General features: G+C 42.5%; 1 protein-coding gene across 3 annotated transcripts in view; it reads right to left on the reverse strand.

Annotated features, from left to right (window-relative positions):
• The window catches only part of LOC114150160 (transcription factor 7-like 1-A), a 21,065-nt gene continuing 4,473 nt past the window's right edge, over positions 1-16,592 (reverse strand). For 2 of the 3 annotated variants that reach the window (XM_028026433.1, XM_028026432.1), the window contains exons 5-13: positions 9,193-9,270; positions 7,313-7,430; positions 7,005-7,089; positions 5,993-6,067; positions 3,393-3,515; positions 2,461-2,626; positions 2,211-2,318; positions 2,097-2,145; positions 1-1,193 (exon numbers count right to left, since the gene is read on the reverse strand). In XM_028026433.1, coding sequence (XP_027882234.1) covers positions 775-1,193; positions 2,097-2,145; positions 2,211-2,318; positions 2,461-2,626; positions 3,393-3,515; positions 5,993-6,067; positions 7,005-7,089; positions 7,313-7,430; positions 9,193-9,270 — 1,221 coding nt within the window. In that variant the 3' untranslated portion in view covers positions 1-774. The remainder of the gene's footprint in view (positions 1,194-2,096; positions 2,146-2,210; positions 2,319-2,460; positions 2,627-3,392; positions 3,516-5,992; positions 6,068-7,004; positions 7,090-7,312; positions 7,431-9,192; positions 9,271-16,592) is intronic. The other variant, XM_028026434.1, reaches the window with a different exon arrangement.

The following is a 16,592-nucleotide window of genomic DNA, read 5'->3' on the forward strand; positions in this document are numbered from 1 at the left end:
TTTATTTATATATTTATTGTGACAGGATTAACCACGTCCTGATTTAATTAACAGACTGGAAATAGACAACAGTTCGTCTCCATGGAAACTAGATCTTTACAGATGCTATATAGAGGCCTGCAGTTGAAGCTGGTGGCAGAAGAAGCAGAAGTTTGGGTATAACACTTAAGATTCAGGTTCATAGTTAGCATGCTCTACCAGTGGACTCTTAGGTTCTCTCTGGGTACTCCAGTTTCCTCCTCAATTCAAAAAGTGTTAGTGTTCATCGTCGCTTTAATATCTCAATGGTTGTTCATCCAGTCTGTTTTGCTCTGACAGACTCCCCTCTCACAAAGTCATCGTTCCTCTTTTAGTCAGTCAGGATTACCAAAATGAAGTGATTTTTTATTGGCTAAATGCCAAAATAATGAGAGCCTGTTTGTATTCTGTGTGAATTTATTTGCAGCTGCATAAAGAACCATCAACTAGCTTAACATGAAGAACTACAAAACGAAAAAAAGCTTTTCTGAAACAAACTCTTGTGCCAAACCTCACCTTCACATAAAAACTGTTTCCTCCTAGTAAGAAAGTAGAAAAAGTGAAATAGTCAAAAATACAGATTTTAGATGCAGTCAAATATTGACCAAATATGTCCTTTTCATACTGGTATAAAATATGACAAGTCTATAAAAAGTTAAAAAAAAGAAAAAAAAAGAGCTTATTTACAGCATGTAGAAAGAGGCACGTTTCATGTTTTAGATCCTCAGAGCTGATTGGCTGTTCAGAGGAGACGACTCATCGGTGGGAGGAGGAGGGTGTTTCTGTGGAGGAGGGGGTGGGGGGCCCTGGGGTGACGGCGTTGCGGCCCACAAAGTGGGTGGTGCGGGGAGGCTTGGTGGTGAGGGACAGTGGCTGCAGCTGCTCGCCATAAGGGGAGCCGTGTCCGCTGTGGCTGTAGGAGGAGTGTGTGTGCTCGGTGTGTGTGGCAGCTGGGCCGGCAGGCGAGGCCAGCGCCATGGTGGGGGTCGCCGGGGAGTCCAGGGAGGAGGCGGGGCTGGCCTGGGACAGCTGGGTGTGTGTCAGATGAGACACTGTGTGTGTATGCGTCAGGTGAGGGAGTGTGTGTGAAGCTTGTGTGAGCGGAGTGTGTGTGTGTGGCGGCTCCTCTCGAGGTTTCTTTAGTTGTGGAGGGAAGTCGCCTGCTGCTGCAGCAACTGCAGAACATAAACACACACACACAGAGTGAGAGAGAGAGGTGAAGCTGGATCCTCAGGTCAGATCCAGGTTACAGAAGCTCCTATGCAACTCATTTATAACTAGATGACTGATTTAGGAAGTAGCTTGCTTTAAATTGAGCTGAGGCTGCATCATTCATACCAGCCCTGTTCAGAACTCCAGTCTGCTGATAATGATAATGTTTAGGTTTTTATCCTTTTTCTGGGGACCAATAAGCATCCTTATGACTGACGTGATGAATGGAGTACGACAGATTTTTCGGTGGGTGTATGCATACAGGTGGAGTGGAGACTGACGCAGATAGATTGAACACATCGGGCTGCCGTAGCTTAGCACAAGTGTAGGTTTATGGACGAACCTACACTTGATAGATGATAGATGATAGGAAATCATCTTGGCCACAACAAGTGCATCATGGTGGTACATAGTTGGTAGATGCGTTTCTGTGTGATGGAGGTGCCAAAGATCCTGTCACTAACATGAACACAAAACCCATAAATGTCTGGGGAAAGTGAGAGGTCTGCAGCTGCTGCACTGGTTTGGTGCTTACAGGCAGAACAGAAGCTGTGCTGGATGAGGAGTCTCCCTGACTCAGGTTTAAAACATCTCATCATTTTGTTTGATTGTTGCTTGATGCCGACTTAAAAGCAGCCAGACTTGAGTTTAACCAGTTGGGAAGAAAATAAACTAGCTTCGTACCATTTCATAGGAACAAAAAACTAAGGTGGTTCATATTTGAACAAAAACGTCCCAATTAACCTCCCTGTGTCTGCAGTGGAACACAGTTCCACAACTTACAAACCCCAAAATAGACATCTGATCACTACAGCCATGTTCTACAACATACAATAACTGAGTAACCTAGCAACATGTCATCTCACCTTCCAGCTGAGTTTCACTCTTCACCCTCTTCCTCTTCTTCTTCTTCCCCTGCATAGACATGAGTCAGGTGAGGATGTGATGGTGTGTGTTCAACAGTCAGTCAGTCTACTCACATAGTTGTCTCTGGCTGACCAGTTGGGGTACAGCTTTGAGTGCAGCAGTCTCTCTTTGCGAGCCAGATCATAATATTTGGCTTGTTCCTCTTTTGACAGAGAATGCCACTGTAAACACATGGTAGCAGAGGGTAATTAATACAGCACACACACAGCTGAATGGAGCCCACCAGCTGACCATCACATTCGGTACAGGTTACCTGACGGCGTTTTTTTGCTATGGTTAATGTCTAGTAACAAAGCGACTGACCCGCTGGCCCAGGATCTGGTTGATGGTGGCGCTCTCCTTCACTTTGCACTGAGCCACAACTTTGGGCCTCTCCTCCCTCATGTAGAGCATGAAGGCGTTGAGCGGCTTCTTGATGTGGGGCTTCCGCTCCTCTTCCTGGTCATGCTCGGAGCTGGAGGGGGGCTTCCTGCAGGGGAGCAGAGGAGAAGTCAGAGTGCCTCTTTCTGAAACTCCGCCTTCAGGAAGTCATCACAACATGGCTCCTCTTAAAACGTTTTAACAGCATTGCACTGAGAAGTAGCTCATATGAGCTCACTAGATGGGCAGTTCCACCAGGTGATTGCTAATTGATGGTGGCTAGTCTTAAGGAGCTGAGTGGGGGAGTTCAGGTGGAGAACTGCCACCTCAACTCCCTCCCTTGAGGTGGAATCTTAGAAGCTACAGCTCTGACGAGGAGCTGAGCCTCAAAGGCAGAGCTAGGTCCATTCAGGTGTTTAGCAGAGCTGAATGGTTGCCATGGAGATTAGAGAATTTCTCAAACATGAATGAAAGAATCAAGGCAACACTCCAGGTGTGTTTTGATGAGGGAATAACATTATAACATGTTAAAAAGCAAATTTTACTTAAGACTGCCTGTTTGAAAAGAAACTACGAAGGCCATAAAATATTTTTAAAACTGGTTTTAATTTTAAACTTTCCTTCTGTGGATTGACCTGAATTCAGAGTCGAGATAAACAGAAACTGTAAAACACACCAAACAAGATGTCAAACAAGATGGCAACTTTGGGTGAGCTGACATTACTCTTAATGATGGAAATTTAATGAATGCACTGGTGGAAACAACATCCAAATTTTCTAAACAAAATGAAATATTAAAAAACGGAAAGTTCATCAGATGGATAAAACGGATTTGCTGCCCAGCCCAACATTGCACAGAGTGTGGTTGTTGTTACCCAGGCTGCTGGCTGTGACTGGCTCCAGGCTCCTGCTTCACCGCTGCAGGAACGATGGCCGGGTGGGGAACCGACGTCTGGGGGGGCGGAACCAAACGTGGTGAGAAGCCGCTCGACACCAGACTGCAAGGAAACATTCAGCGTTCTATCAAACCCTGCTGACCTCATCAATGCACGAGTGGTAAAACTACATCATAACAGCATTAAATAATGCATTTTGTTATTTGAGAAGGTTGTTCACTAATTAGTAGATAAACATGAGCACAACTAGAACCCAGTAGGACCGGCAGAACTTCATGGTTCAGTTCTGTAATAAACCAGACCCGGAACACCAAGAACTTTTTAGTAGCTGTGACTCAGCCTGATGACCGAACCGGCCCAGAGCTACGGCAAACTGCCTCATAAAACCTGATGGATACAGTTGTCATCATGGTGTCCTAACAGCAAAACAAACCAGCCGTCACTGAGGAGTTATGATGACTCATCCATCAGGAAATTCTTCCACTCAGAAACATTGTGAATGTAGAGTCCATCAACACAGGCTGACAGAACCTTCTACTATAAAGCAGGCTCAACCTACCCACAGTTTTGTTAGAAAAATTATCCTCCTGTTCATTTACTCATGAGTTTATTTTACAAGTTATGTTTTCATATTATTCTTTTCATATTATTCTTTTCATATTATTACTCTCATATTATTCTTCTTTTTATATTTACTTAACTTCTCTTTCTTTTGTAGTATATTATTAACTTTGTTTAGGATGGTTGCTTGGAAGCTAAAAACGTTAAACATTCATGTGTTATTAGTTCCATATGTAACTGATTAGTTGTGGTCAGTCACATGCCCTTGTAAGGGCATGTCCATAGGAGGTTCCAGAATGTAAAGACGGTTGGTCAATTCTCTGTGTGACTGTGTGAAGAAGCCCAACCTCCTTTTTCTATACAATAAAGAGAAATGCAAAGAAAGAACTGGCAGAATTGAGTCCAGACAGTGTTTGACAGCGATTCGTCGCGTCTGTTCTCAATTCTCCTATTCTGCAGAAAAGAAATTAAAAGAAACCTAATCTCTGTCTCTGGCTGATTCTTTGCAGGTTATGACAAAATAAACCTATCAAGTTTGCTGGTCATGTTTCATTAGACTACCTGCTGCAGAGTGCACTTAACTGACACTAAGAGGTGGGTGTCAGTTTACTGACCCCAAAATGTGTGCAACCATGTGAAAGAGGAAGGAACAATCACAGTTCAGAGGTAAGAAGGAAGTTGGACATGAAAATAATCTGGCAAATTCATGAATTCAGTTTAATATTGTAGCAATATTATTGAAATGTTCTGTACTGATTATGTTAGGGATACAGCTGACCAGCTGTCCTCAGACTTGCAGACTGAACACAGGGTCCTGTTTTGGCACCATTGTTGTTTCTGCTTCTTTTTGGTCCCATACAGTCATCTTTTAAAGATATCTCCTACTGATAATTATATTTGTAGAGACAAAGCAGATCATTGGACCTCCTGGTGTTTTGGCAAAATCTTAGGATGTCCTTTGACTCCGATTTGAAGCTTGGAAATCATGTCAGATCTCTGGTTTAGTTCTATTGCTGTTAATTGAGAAATATTGTTAAACTGGGATCTGTTTGTTTTCATCTGGATTACTGTAATGCACTCTACACATGTTCAACAGAACGTTCCTGGACCGGCAGCAGTCTGTTCAAAATGCTGCTGCCAGGCTCCTGACTAGAATCCCACATCATCTCATACTCCTGCCTCAGTATGACCGGGTGCAACAAGCACAGTCCAGGACAAAAACGACCTGACCCGGGTGGTGGCAACTGCCCAGAGGATGGTGGCGGATCAGTTATCAAACCTGGACTACTACTTTTTATCTTAAAAGGTAGCATTAAATAAAGGCTTCATAACTAATATTAACAGCATACCTATAATTATTTTATTATTTTTAATGGAACTTTATTAATTGCTGCAGGTGGACATCTGAGAGAGTTTGAATCTAGATCTCTCTGAAACATCTAAAGATCTAGATTCTCTAGATGTTTTTAAAACCCGGACAGTTTTAAATCATTTTTACACAAAATTATCTTATAAAATTCAGTCCAGGGAGCAGTTATTTTAAATATAAACTTTTTTGTTTTACCCTCTACATAAGTATAAAAATAAAGATACAGTGCAGACTGTGTGCTTATGGTAAATGATAAAGAGATATTTGGAGATCAATAATCAGCCTCTGTTCTAAGTAGATATGCATCAAATATGAAGTTATTTCTCAGAAAATGATTTATAAAAAAGAATAAATATTACTTGACCTTTGTGCAGCAATGTGGGTGTTGTACTGTCAACATGTATGGTGACTGGCCTCTAGTGGCAGACATTTAACACTACAGCAGATCCAGTTAATCTGCTGGATAGGATCTAGTGGAATTGTAAACAACTAGATAAATGGCAGAGATAGAAGTCCAGGTTTTGTGTAAAAGCTGCTGGAAACCCGACTCTAGTCTCAGTCAGACATGATTTAGAGAGACAAACCTGAAACAAACCAAGAGAAGGAGGACAGATTAATCCAGGATCATTCAGAAGCTTACAGTTCATACCTGGACATGGAGGCATTCATGGCTAGAGCCGCAGGGGAGAACCCCCCCGCAATGGGATACATGGGCTGCCCCGGCCTGCAGACAGAAACACACACACAAACAAGCGCGCGCGCGCGCGCGCACACACACACACACACACACACACAGTTCAACTAGCTTCAGACTTCTGAGTCACACATCAAGGTAGCAGCAGGTTGATGTGTTGGCTTGCACGAACACACTCTGCTTAGGAATCTCTGCATGTCTGACAGGTTTAACAAGTTCAGTGGAAACAGAACTCCAAGGTGTGGAGGAGCAGGATGTGGAAGGTAATATGGATAGCATGTGATGATAAAGACATGGCAGCATAACAGTAGTTAAATGGAGGAACTGAATGTATCTAGAAACCTTTGAAAAACCCTCTATAATTAGCAAAGTGGGTTGGTGCTCAACATTCTCAGTAATGCAGATAAAGATAGATGTGTTGGGATGGAGCCCCCTACAGCTGAAACAGGGGTACTGTAGAAAAACTGGAGGTGAATGCAAAAGGCAACAGAAAGCGAAAAATCCTATGCGTTTCTGATCAGCGAACACATCGTATCCATGTGATCACTGCTCTTCAGTGTCCATGCTGTTGCCAGACTCCAGCTGCACTACGTCCAGTTTCAGTGATGCGTTCATTCAGGCAGAGAGAGCCAGGCTGAACACACACAGGTTCTGTTCTGTTCCACCCAGCAGGACAGTGAGGGACGGGCCACATGCACAGAGAAACTCAGCACAACATTTTATGGTGTTTATAGAGACGCACCAATACAATACTAATATCCATATTAATTCTAATATTAAAAAAATAATTCTACATTGTGTATCAGTGACGATGTCTTCGATCCATAAGGGCAGATCTATTTAGTCCAATTCTATGCTTTGTTGCATGCTTTATTGTAAACACTGACAGGATCACAAGGCCTGTGTGTGTGTGTGTGTGTGTGTGTGTGTGTGCGTGTGTGTGTGTGTGTGTGTGTGTGTTACTCACAGCCAGCCCAGTGGGTGTGGGATGGGAGTAATTCCTCCAGGAGACACAGGATAACAGGTAGTGTGAGGGCTCCTCGACATTCCTGCTTCAAAAAATTAGAAGAACAGATTAGAGTCACAGAGGAGAGACAACCTGGTGCAGATGTGTCTGACAGCTGGCAGCAGGAAGCAGGCTGCAGAAAGTAGGAAGCAGGAAGGAGAAAGCAGGAAGTAGGAAGCGGGAAGCAGGAAACCGGAAGAAGCCAGCAGCAAGCAGAAAGCAGGCCACAGGAAGTAGGCAGCAGGAAGCGAGAAGAAGCAGCTGCTTACCAGGCTCAGAAGAGAACCCAGGAGACGCCCTCTGAGGGGAGAAGGCCTCTGGACTGTAGGACAGCAGGGGGCGGAGGTGGGTCATGTGGGGATGCTGCACCACAGGGACGCTGTTGGACTGGAGATGAGACAAAGGAAGCTCATCTCATCATGTTTCAGCAAGTTGCTGCTGAAACACCAACAGCAATCCATAAGCATCATCTGGAACTGACCAGGTTAATGCTGCTAGTGTAAAACAGCTGCAGTCCAGAAAACCTGCTTCACATCCATTTCCTTTCACTAAACACAAACGGATTTCATCTGAGAGACACAGTAGAAGTGACAACAAAACAAATTTTTTATGTCAAACATCCATCTGTGTGGAATTAATCTAGTTATTACATTCACACATCAGGCGAATGTGACCCAAATCTGTTTTTTCACCGCAGTCTGAATGGTTCAATTCTGATCTTTTCACCCCAAAAACATCTGACCTGTGCCACTTCCACATGTGTAACTAAATTGGATGCACATCAGATAGGTTTCAAAGTGCTAACTGTCTGAATGGTCAAGTCAGATTTTAACTTATGTCATTGACATGACACACGAGTCCATAGAGAGTAAATCTGGATGTAAACAATGGTAGAAGATTATAATGATTATGAATTATGAACTTATGAAAGCAGTTTGTGTCAGTGAAGCTCATCACATCCCAATCCCACCACTCCTGGCTCTGTCTACACACCCAGACTTCTCAACAGTGAAACATTAAATGTTGTGTGAACTTTTTTCACAGAAGAAACTTTTCTAAAGCCTCATCAAAAAGGATGAAGCAGGGGCGTGACGTGGTGGCGTAGCGGTTAGCGCGACCCGTATTTGGAGGCCTTGAGTCCTCGACGCGGCCGTCGCGGGTTCGACTCCCGGACCTGACGACGTTTGCCGCATGTCTTCCCCTCTCTCCTTCCCCGTTTCCTGTCAGTCTACTGTCATATAAGGGACACTAGAGCCCACAAAAAGAACCCCGGAGGGATTAAAAAAAAAAAAAAAGGATGAAGCAGCGAGGAACTAAAGTGGCTCACTGATGAAGACTGTGGATCGTTCTGTCAACTAACTGCACTCTGCCTTGGTTTACAATCAAACAGGTGAAACTGTAAAACAAGACAAATTTCTGGGCTGATCTTTTCATCTTTGTCAAACAATCTGAACAACCAAATGGTAGAAAAACTAGATTTTTATAGAGGACATAAAAAGTAGTATCAATTCAATTTTTTTTTTTCTTAATTAAACTTGATTGGGAAATATTGTTTTGCATGTGGACGAGGTTTAAGAGCCGCTGCTGGATGTGGGACGTTTGTGGTGAACTGCAGAGATCAGAACCAACATGAGCTGAGAGGAATAGAGAAAAACACATCTAGATGGGGAAAAAAAATCTCTTAATCAGAACTGTGACTATAATAATAATAATAATAATAATAATAATAATAATAAAGGAAGTTGGGTTGCGGTCTGACAGAGAAATTCAAATGATTGGAAAAATGAAAAATAGTTGAATATTTGCAACATGTGAAACCCCGTTGAATCATTACACTGAACACACAAGTTGTTTTGCCGACAGTTCAGTCGTTTCTCTTCATTGGTAAATAAACATATCATGTTAGTAGATTCATTGCCCTCTTCAGGCAGAGAGGAAGTACTACAATGTTAGATTAAAGTAAATGATAAAGTGAACTCATTTTGCATGTTTGTTGAACATTCCACATCCTCTCTGCTGTTACAGCAGCATAAAAATGTGGGAAACACAACATGCTGTGTGTGTGTGTGTGTGTGTGTGTGTGTGTGTGTGTGTGTGTGTGTGTGTGTGTGTGTGTGTGTGCGCGCGCAGCAGAGAGGGAGAGTCTTACCAGGTGTGTGGGAGCAGCAGAATCTCTGAGAGCTGCTCTTCCTGGGATGTCGAGGAGAGGCCACTGAAACGGCAAGTACTGTGGGGAGACAGAGGCTATCAGCTGTTTTATTGTCAATGTGTGGTGCACTTTTGTATTCAGACCATTTTAGCCATTGTTGGCTAACAGACAGAGCTACAAAGTTGGGGTGCACCAATATAAATTAGCCAGCCGATAAATTGGCACCGATGTCCTTAATGTTGGTAGATGAGTGATCGGCCGATACTTGCATGTGAAGCTGGTCTTATCTACCGATCTCAGGTCTATAAATCAGCTGCTGCCCTCTTGTACTCTGCTGTGAGAGAAGTTTGAGTGACAGACCGGCCCACAAGACCATGTCTGCATGTTTGCAGTCGCTCCACTTTTGCTAACTCAGCAACTTTCTTGCAATATTTAGCAACATTCAAACAAAAAAAAAATACAAAGTCATTACTGGAAGTCAAAATCAGAATCAGCAGGTCTGGCTTTTTAAATATCACCTAGAAAACTGCTGTTGGTGAAGCCCTACTACAAAGCAATGGTTTAGATAAAAAAAAATAACTCGTGTTAGAACGGCTCTGTCAAAGTCTAGACCTAAATCCAGTGGAGAAGGCAGGGCTTGAACCACTGATGCTCACAGTAGCTCTCCATTAACTTTGACTGAGCTTCATTTTTCCTTTTACAAAGAAAAAATAGAAAAACCTTCAGTCTCTATATCACTACAGCTGAAGCAACAAATCAAAACACGCAGGTGGTCATAAATGCACTGATTCCATCTAAATCAATGCTAGATTGGGAATCAGTGACAATGTGTCCAATACATAAGGTCAGATCCATTATGTCTAATTCTATGCTTTGTGCTCTGAGCGACTTTATTATTTATTTTACATTATATTTAGAATTCCTAACTATACTTCATGAACCATTTGAAATATTTGTTAGTTTATTTTCACATGGTTGGCCAAAGATGTCAACCTGTTGTTTTTGTAACAGTTACAGTTTCTTTATTATTTATTTTACATTGGCTGTTCTACTCCTAACTGTACTGAATGAACAAATGAAAGTTGTTTTTACATGTTTATGTATTGAAGTGAGCTGCACTAGTGCAAAGTTATCAAATTAATTTGTTAATCAGTACATTTGTGAATTTGTTTAAAAAAACATTTTAAGTCAATTAATCACAATCTTTGGCCGATACTATGACTCAGATATCGGTACACTGAAAAGTGTGGTGTGCATGTACCGATCATGTACCGGTCTGTTAACAAGCCATGATCTGTTAACAGATCATGGCTTAACATGATCTGTTAAACCATGTGAATATTACTCTTTCACTTAATAAAGGGAAGGGTCTGTCAGGCTTCTCAGTAACAGAGGTAAGCAGACTTTAGGAAAGTGACAACTGACAGAAGGCATGATGGGAACTTTAAATGACCAGCCTCAAGAGGAGCAAATATTGGCTCTGGGATTCTAACACGAGATAAGGTGGTTAAGTGTCCTCCTCTCCTCTTCATTTGTCACTTGTTTACATTCCCCACTGCCCTCCCAGCCCCCCTCATCGATGCTGAGCCTCCACAGCAGGAAGCTGCCTGCAGATAAGAGCTCAGAGCTGATGGTCCTGATGAACAGGCTGCAGGGTGGACATGGGTCTGCTGAAAGACCCTTTAGTGCTCCTTCAGCTGTGAGTGACGCCTACAGGCTCTCAACTGTGACCTTTGACCCTGACTGACAGAAGATAAACCAAAGCAAGGCAGGGAGGCCTTCTGCTTCTAACCCGACACTTTCAGCTGTTTATACATTTTGGAATATTGATTTATGATTTGAAAATGCTTTAACAGCTTTGGCTGGAAAGTAACAGAGGAAGATTTTAGCTGCTTGAATCATCAGCTCAAATAACAAGAGCAAAAAAAGAGGAAGAGCGCATGGCTGTGCTGTGCTATTATGTTTTGGTTAAATTACTACGATTAAAACACTGAACAGGATGGCCCACAAGTATGGATCATCACTCGGGGTCGCCTCAACACTAGGCGACCATTAGGTGCAAACGTTTTGCACTTTACACAGAGAATACATCGCAGAGATAATGGAATTAATCAATAAAAAGTAAGGATTTCCATCAGAGTATCATCTCTGACCTGAGGTGCACAGTACTCCATGCATCTAAAATGGAGACATAGAGGGTTACATCAAACCCTATTTTCCATCTTGGGTGAAGAAGTGGAGGAATAGAAATACCTCTGTGTTCATCTGAACAACAGACTGGACTTGTTGAAGAAGCTAAAATCCTTCAAGGATAAGTCTGTTGTTGAGAGCGTCATCTTTTCTGAGTCATCTGTTGAGGCAGCAGCATCAAATTCAAATCTCTGGACTAATGACTAGGAGGCAGGACTCAAAACAAGAACACCAAACCTTGTTAGTCTCATCAGTCATGGAACTACGTCAGACAAACATTTAGGCATGAATGAGCGAGACCCCCCCTACCCCCACACCAGAGCAACAAGACCGGCCCCTGCACACAGCTGGTCTGTGGCTCGGCCCCTGTTTCAGCGCTTAGAGGAAGCTGAGGATCAGCTCTAAATGGATCCAGCTGCTGGAAACACCACAACACTGCTCTACTCAAACACACACACACACACACACACACACACACACACACACACACACACACAATACGAGACATTACTGAGCCTCGGGTACAGATCGGAGCTCAGGGGAAACTTGGTAGGATTATTGCTGCTTACGAGCAGCAAACAGCTCAGGTTCTACCCAATGGACCAATGAGAGGCCAGCGGAGAACGGCTACAGGAGTTCAGGGGAAAATCCGGAAAATCCTGATGATCTGCCTTGGGTGGTGAATTTTTGACTCAAGTGTCAGAATGATTTCCTCGACCAAGTCTATCAGACATTAATGATGGAATGTTTCCTGAAGATGGATTGACCCATGATATCAGAGACCAAAGCCAGAGAGGAAGCATCTAAACAGGTAACTTCAATTTCCTGAGGGAGTCTTCCCAAAGGATCAATAAAGTACAAGTCTAAGTCTAAGTCTAAGTCTAAACACACACAGGAGCAGAAAGTGGCTGAAACGTCTCTGGAGTCAGAAACAGAAAAAGTGACAGATTTATCAGCAGGAAGCAGCAACCTCTTCTGGAACCTGAACCCGAACCTGACTACAAGACCTAATAATAATAATAATAATAATAATAATAATAATAAAGTATTTAGTGGTCACTCCGAAGACAGGAGGCAGACTATAGAGTAGGGTATTCTGGGTAAATACAACCAAACTAAACATGCACATGACCACAGACAATTTACCATGGCTCAGAGTGGGACAGATGCTTGCAGATTTCAAATCTCTCATTTTTAGCAAAAAATTATATCTAATCTATAACTGTAAAACTCTGGGAAGGTGTCACTATTGAAAAAATTTAGAGAGTATGTTCGACCACTAACATGACAGGAGCTGGCTGGAGAAGAGAGTCAGCTCTGGCTGGGATTACCACCAAGTGAGTGTCCAAAGGAGTGTCCAAAGTGTGGCCCCTGGATCAGTTGTGTTTGCTCTCCATTCCAAGAGTAGCGCATAGTGTATCCTGACCCGGGGCCCCCATGTCTGTATGACTGATTTATTTAATTTGGCTAAAAAGTAAATGTTTAATGTTTGCCCCTGTCAAAATAAAAATAAAAAATAAAAATTTAGTCAATTCTCCCATTACCCCCAGCCTCAGCCCCCCCAAATAAAAACTGTATTTATTATAATAAAAATGGTTTTATAGTGTTATGTTTTGGATTTGCAATGCCCTCACCCTCAACAATGTCTGTTAATCTAAAATATTTTTACCGGGTGTGAGGGGTTAAATAAACAAATTTAATAAATAAATAAGTGGATGAATGCATAATCTCAGTTTTATGGCTCAAAAACCATGAGATTTTGATATGCCAGATTTTATCAATTTGTGCTACAGTCCGCAAAAGATGAGGTAATCTTGTATTTGGTGATCAGTAGTGGCCAAAATTAGAGGAATGGACAGGTCAGGTTTTAAAGATTGATGATCAGCCAGAAAACTATGAATCGGTGCAGCATTACTACTCAGCCAATCATGCTGCTGTAACGGTCACGTCTACTTTCTGTGTACAACACTGAAAACCTACCAACAAAAATGATTCATAGATCAAGTCAGATGTCAAATAATTCAGACATACCGCTGAACATTGCTAGCTATGCTGTTGAGTCGCGTGTCGCTACGGTGAAGCAGCATAAACAAGGAAGTGTGCATCAGGCAACAATGACCTGAGATAAAACATTGGTTAGAGTGGAAAAATTAGGAGGAATCATTTCACTGAGAGTCCAAAACCATTTACTGCTGGTCACATTCTATTGTTATTGTTATTTTGTTCATTATCTTTCAGCCACAATATCTGGAATAAAGACTCATATCGCCTGTTTTCCCACGCATGACCACATGTGACCGGCATGTTTTCTAAAGAGACAGCATTTTAAGTGATGAGCAGGTTTACAGGTTGAATCATGAGCAGACGTCCCTCAGTGTTGAGGCTCTTCCTGTTGGATGAGTCCCTGAGCTGCAGCAGCGTGCGGCGCTGTGGGGAGGAGGCGGGGGGCGTTATGGGAGGAGGGCGAAGTGAGCAGACAGGTCGTCTCTGTACGCCGCCTCCTGCTTCCTGCCTGCACCCATCAGCACAATAAACAGCCTGTATTATAGTTCAGCTAGCGAGCAACCAGCAGAGGTTTGTTTACAAAGACTCTGCTTGAGATAGCTGGTCCATCTCCTCATCCTCCATAAACACTCCCAACAGTCTGAGGAGGCAGAGAGCGACTCCTCTCTGAGAAGGTCTGATAAACAGCAGAGCAACTCTGGTTCCAAGGCTGAATGTAGCCTTGGAACCAGGCCTCAAGGGAGAGAAAAAGGTACAGAAGATAAAAAAAAGAACTTATTGAAGTGATATATGAATACAGTTCATAATAATAAAGATGAATAGAAAACATTTTCAAGACTTTTTCTTTAGGAATGTTCAGTCAAATATCTAGACATATTCAGGACATGTTCAAGTACTCCTTCAATAGCTACTGATAGCAGACTGATCACTTTTATTAAAGTAGGGATGAACTGGTTTCTGACTGATCACCAATATTTAAAAGGCCTGACTGATATTGGCCTTTAGAGATTTGTTTCTGAACTAGATATAGAAAAAAGTAGCAAAGTAGGCAACAGCAGACATGCTATTATTATACACAGCCCTCTCAGAGCTTTGTGGTGGTAGAGAATATTGGTGGGTAAGGTTGGTTCACATGAAAGTATTGACAGATGGTCGATCACCCAGAATGAAAGAAACTGGGCCGATAAAGAACACAGAAGGCTTAACGACCTTTCAGACTCTGTGATGGACAACAATGAGCCAGAAAGAGAAAGGATGGCTGCTACAAAGCTGAGGAATGCAGGTGTTTGTGTGTGGAAGCTGGGCTGTGTGTTTAACCTGCGTGTGTGTGTGTGTGCGTGTGTGTGTGTGTGTGTGTGTGGCTTAAATAAGTAGAGGCAAGACTTCCAAAACAAACACGGAAAGGAAAAAGAAAGACAGTCTGCAGCCCCGAGTCTAAAAGCTTCAGCTGTAGCGTCATGGGTGGCTTTAGCTGTGAGTTGACAACTTCAGTTAAGCTTTTCCCCTGAGGTCATCAACTGAAACTTTCCTTTGAGGTAACACTTCACGTTAAACATCCTGAAACTTCTCCCACTTCCACAGAGGCTACATTGAAACATGGCTGAGAGCAGAGATGTATTAAACCATCAGACAGCGGCCCCTAATCCAAGCTTATCCTCAAAAACGCTGTAGGGACGGGAAATTGAGCAACACTCTGCAAATCCTGCCTGGTACCTGGCAGCTACAGCAGCTAATCTGCAGCAGAGAATCAGACGCAATCAGAGCTCATTCCTGCTGAAGGCAGGCATGCAGGCAGGCTGTGTCCAGGCCTGTCTAACACGCCACCATTACAAGGCAGGTCAGAAACACACACACCATGCACACACACTGTACACACCAGACCTGCAGGCGGTGGTGTCTGGGCCTCAGTTTGCTAAAATATAATATCCCTGCAATATGAAGCAACAACTGCAGGTTTCAGCTTCCTGAGCGACCCTTTAGTGGCGTCGGTTTCTGATAAGATTTAACCAGCAGGTCCCTGAGGAGTTCACAGCCGTGCCAGAACATCCACACATGACAGAGCCTCGCAAACTGCTTAAACCTCTTATGGTTAAAGCTCTTTTCCTGCACAAATTTCAGGTGTTTCAGGAGGTTTTAATGTGAAAAAGCAACAGAAATTCACACACATGGTTTAAGGTTATTTGTGACAGTTTTTCTAGATTGTTTACACACAAATAGTGGTACTTGAGACACAATGACAACATGTAACTCATGCACCAACCTGCTAAACTACAAGCATGATTCCTGCTTTATACTGAAATTGCAGTTGTAAATCACACTTTTTTTCAAAACACTACACACAATTTCCTGCTATAGCACAAAGTTCATGAAGAAAATCTCTCGTTTTCACAAGAAACACATTGTCATTCAAAATCCTAAGTTTACTGCCCTTCTATGCACACGGACTCATCACATGGCCAAACACCTGCCACACACACATCTAGCCCTTCTCCAAGCTATGGAAGATGCAGCAGTAGCTTTTCATGTCAAGATGTTTTACTGCTTGTCCAGGGAAACATTGTGATGGATGAAGTGCGGCATCCAGTCCTGAACAGAAGAGAGGAGGCAGCATACTTTGCTTTTTATAGTTTAAAGTAAATTCCTCTGTTCTGTATGTGCAACCTTGTGTTGGTTGGGATGTACGGTGTGTAAATTGTTTTTGTTGAAAAAATAATATATTTATTACCGTGTATTTGTGTGTTCCGAATATAAAAACAATACTCTAAAAATATTTTACAACACACTTGCATGTACTATGTGCAGTAAGTGTAACACAGAGTCATTATGATGAATGTAGAAGTGTTTTACACCGAACACATCAGTATTCAACTGGTGCTTATGTCTAATCATATGAGGCTCTGTGTGTGAATCTGAAAACAAAATACAATTTTAAAACATTGTTTTGAATGTAAAGTTTCATCTTGCAGGAGAATTGGAGGGTTTTGCCCATTGTGTATGCGTGTGTGTGTGTGTGTGTGTGTGTTTTGATATGCGTGTTGAGTTCTGAGAGTATGAGGCGTCCTTTCAGAAAATGTATGTAAACAATCAAGAAAAACTGTAATAAGAGCTTCCACTGTCATCCAGAACATGTCACTGTGGAATATTGTCTCTGTTGCCCAGATACTGAACTAGTAGCAGGTCACAATAGCTGTCAGACTGACAGTCTT

Source organism: Xiphophorus couchianus, chromosome 8, assembly GCF_001444195.1.
Source record: "Xiphophorus couchianus chromosome 8, X_couchianus-1.0, whole genome shotgun sequence".
NCBI classification, from domain to species: domain Eukaryota; kingdom Metazoa; phylum Chordata; class Actinopteri; order Cyprinodontiformes; family Poeciliidae; genus Xiphophorus; species Xiphophorus couchianus.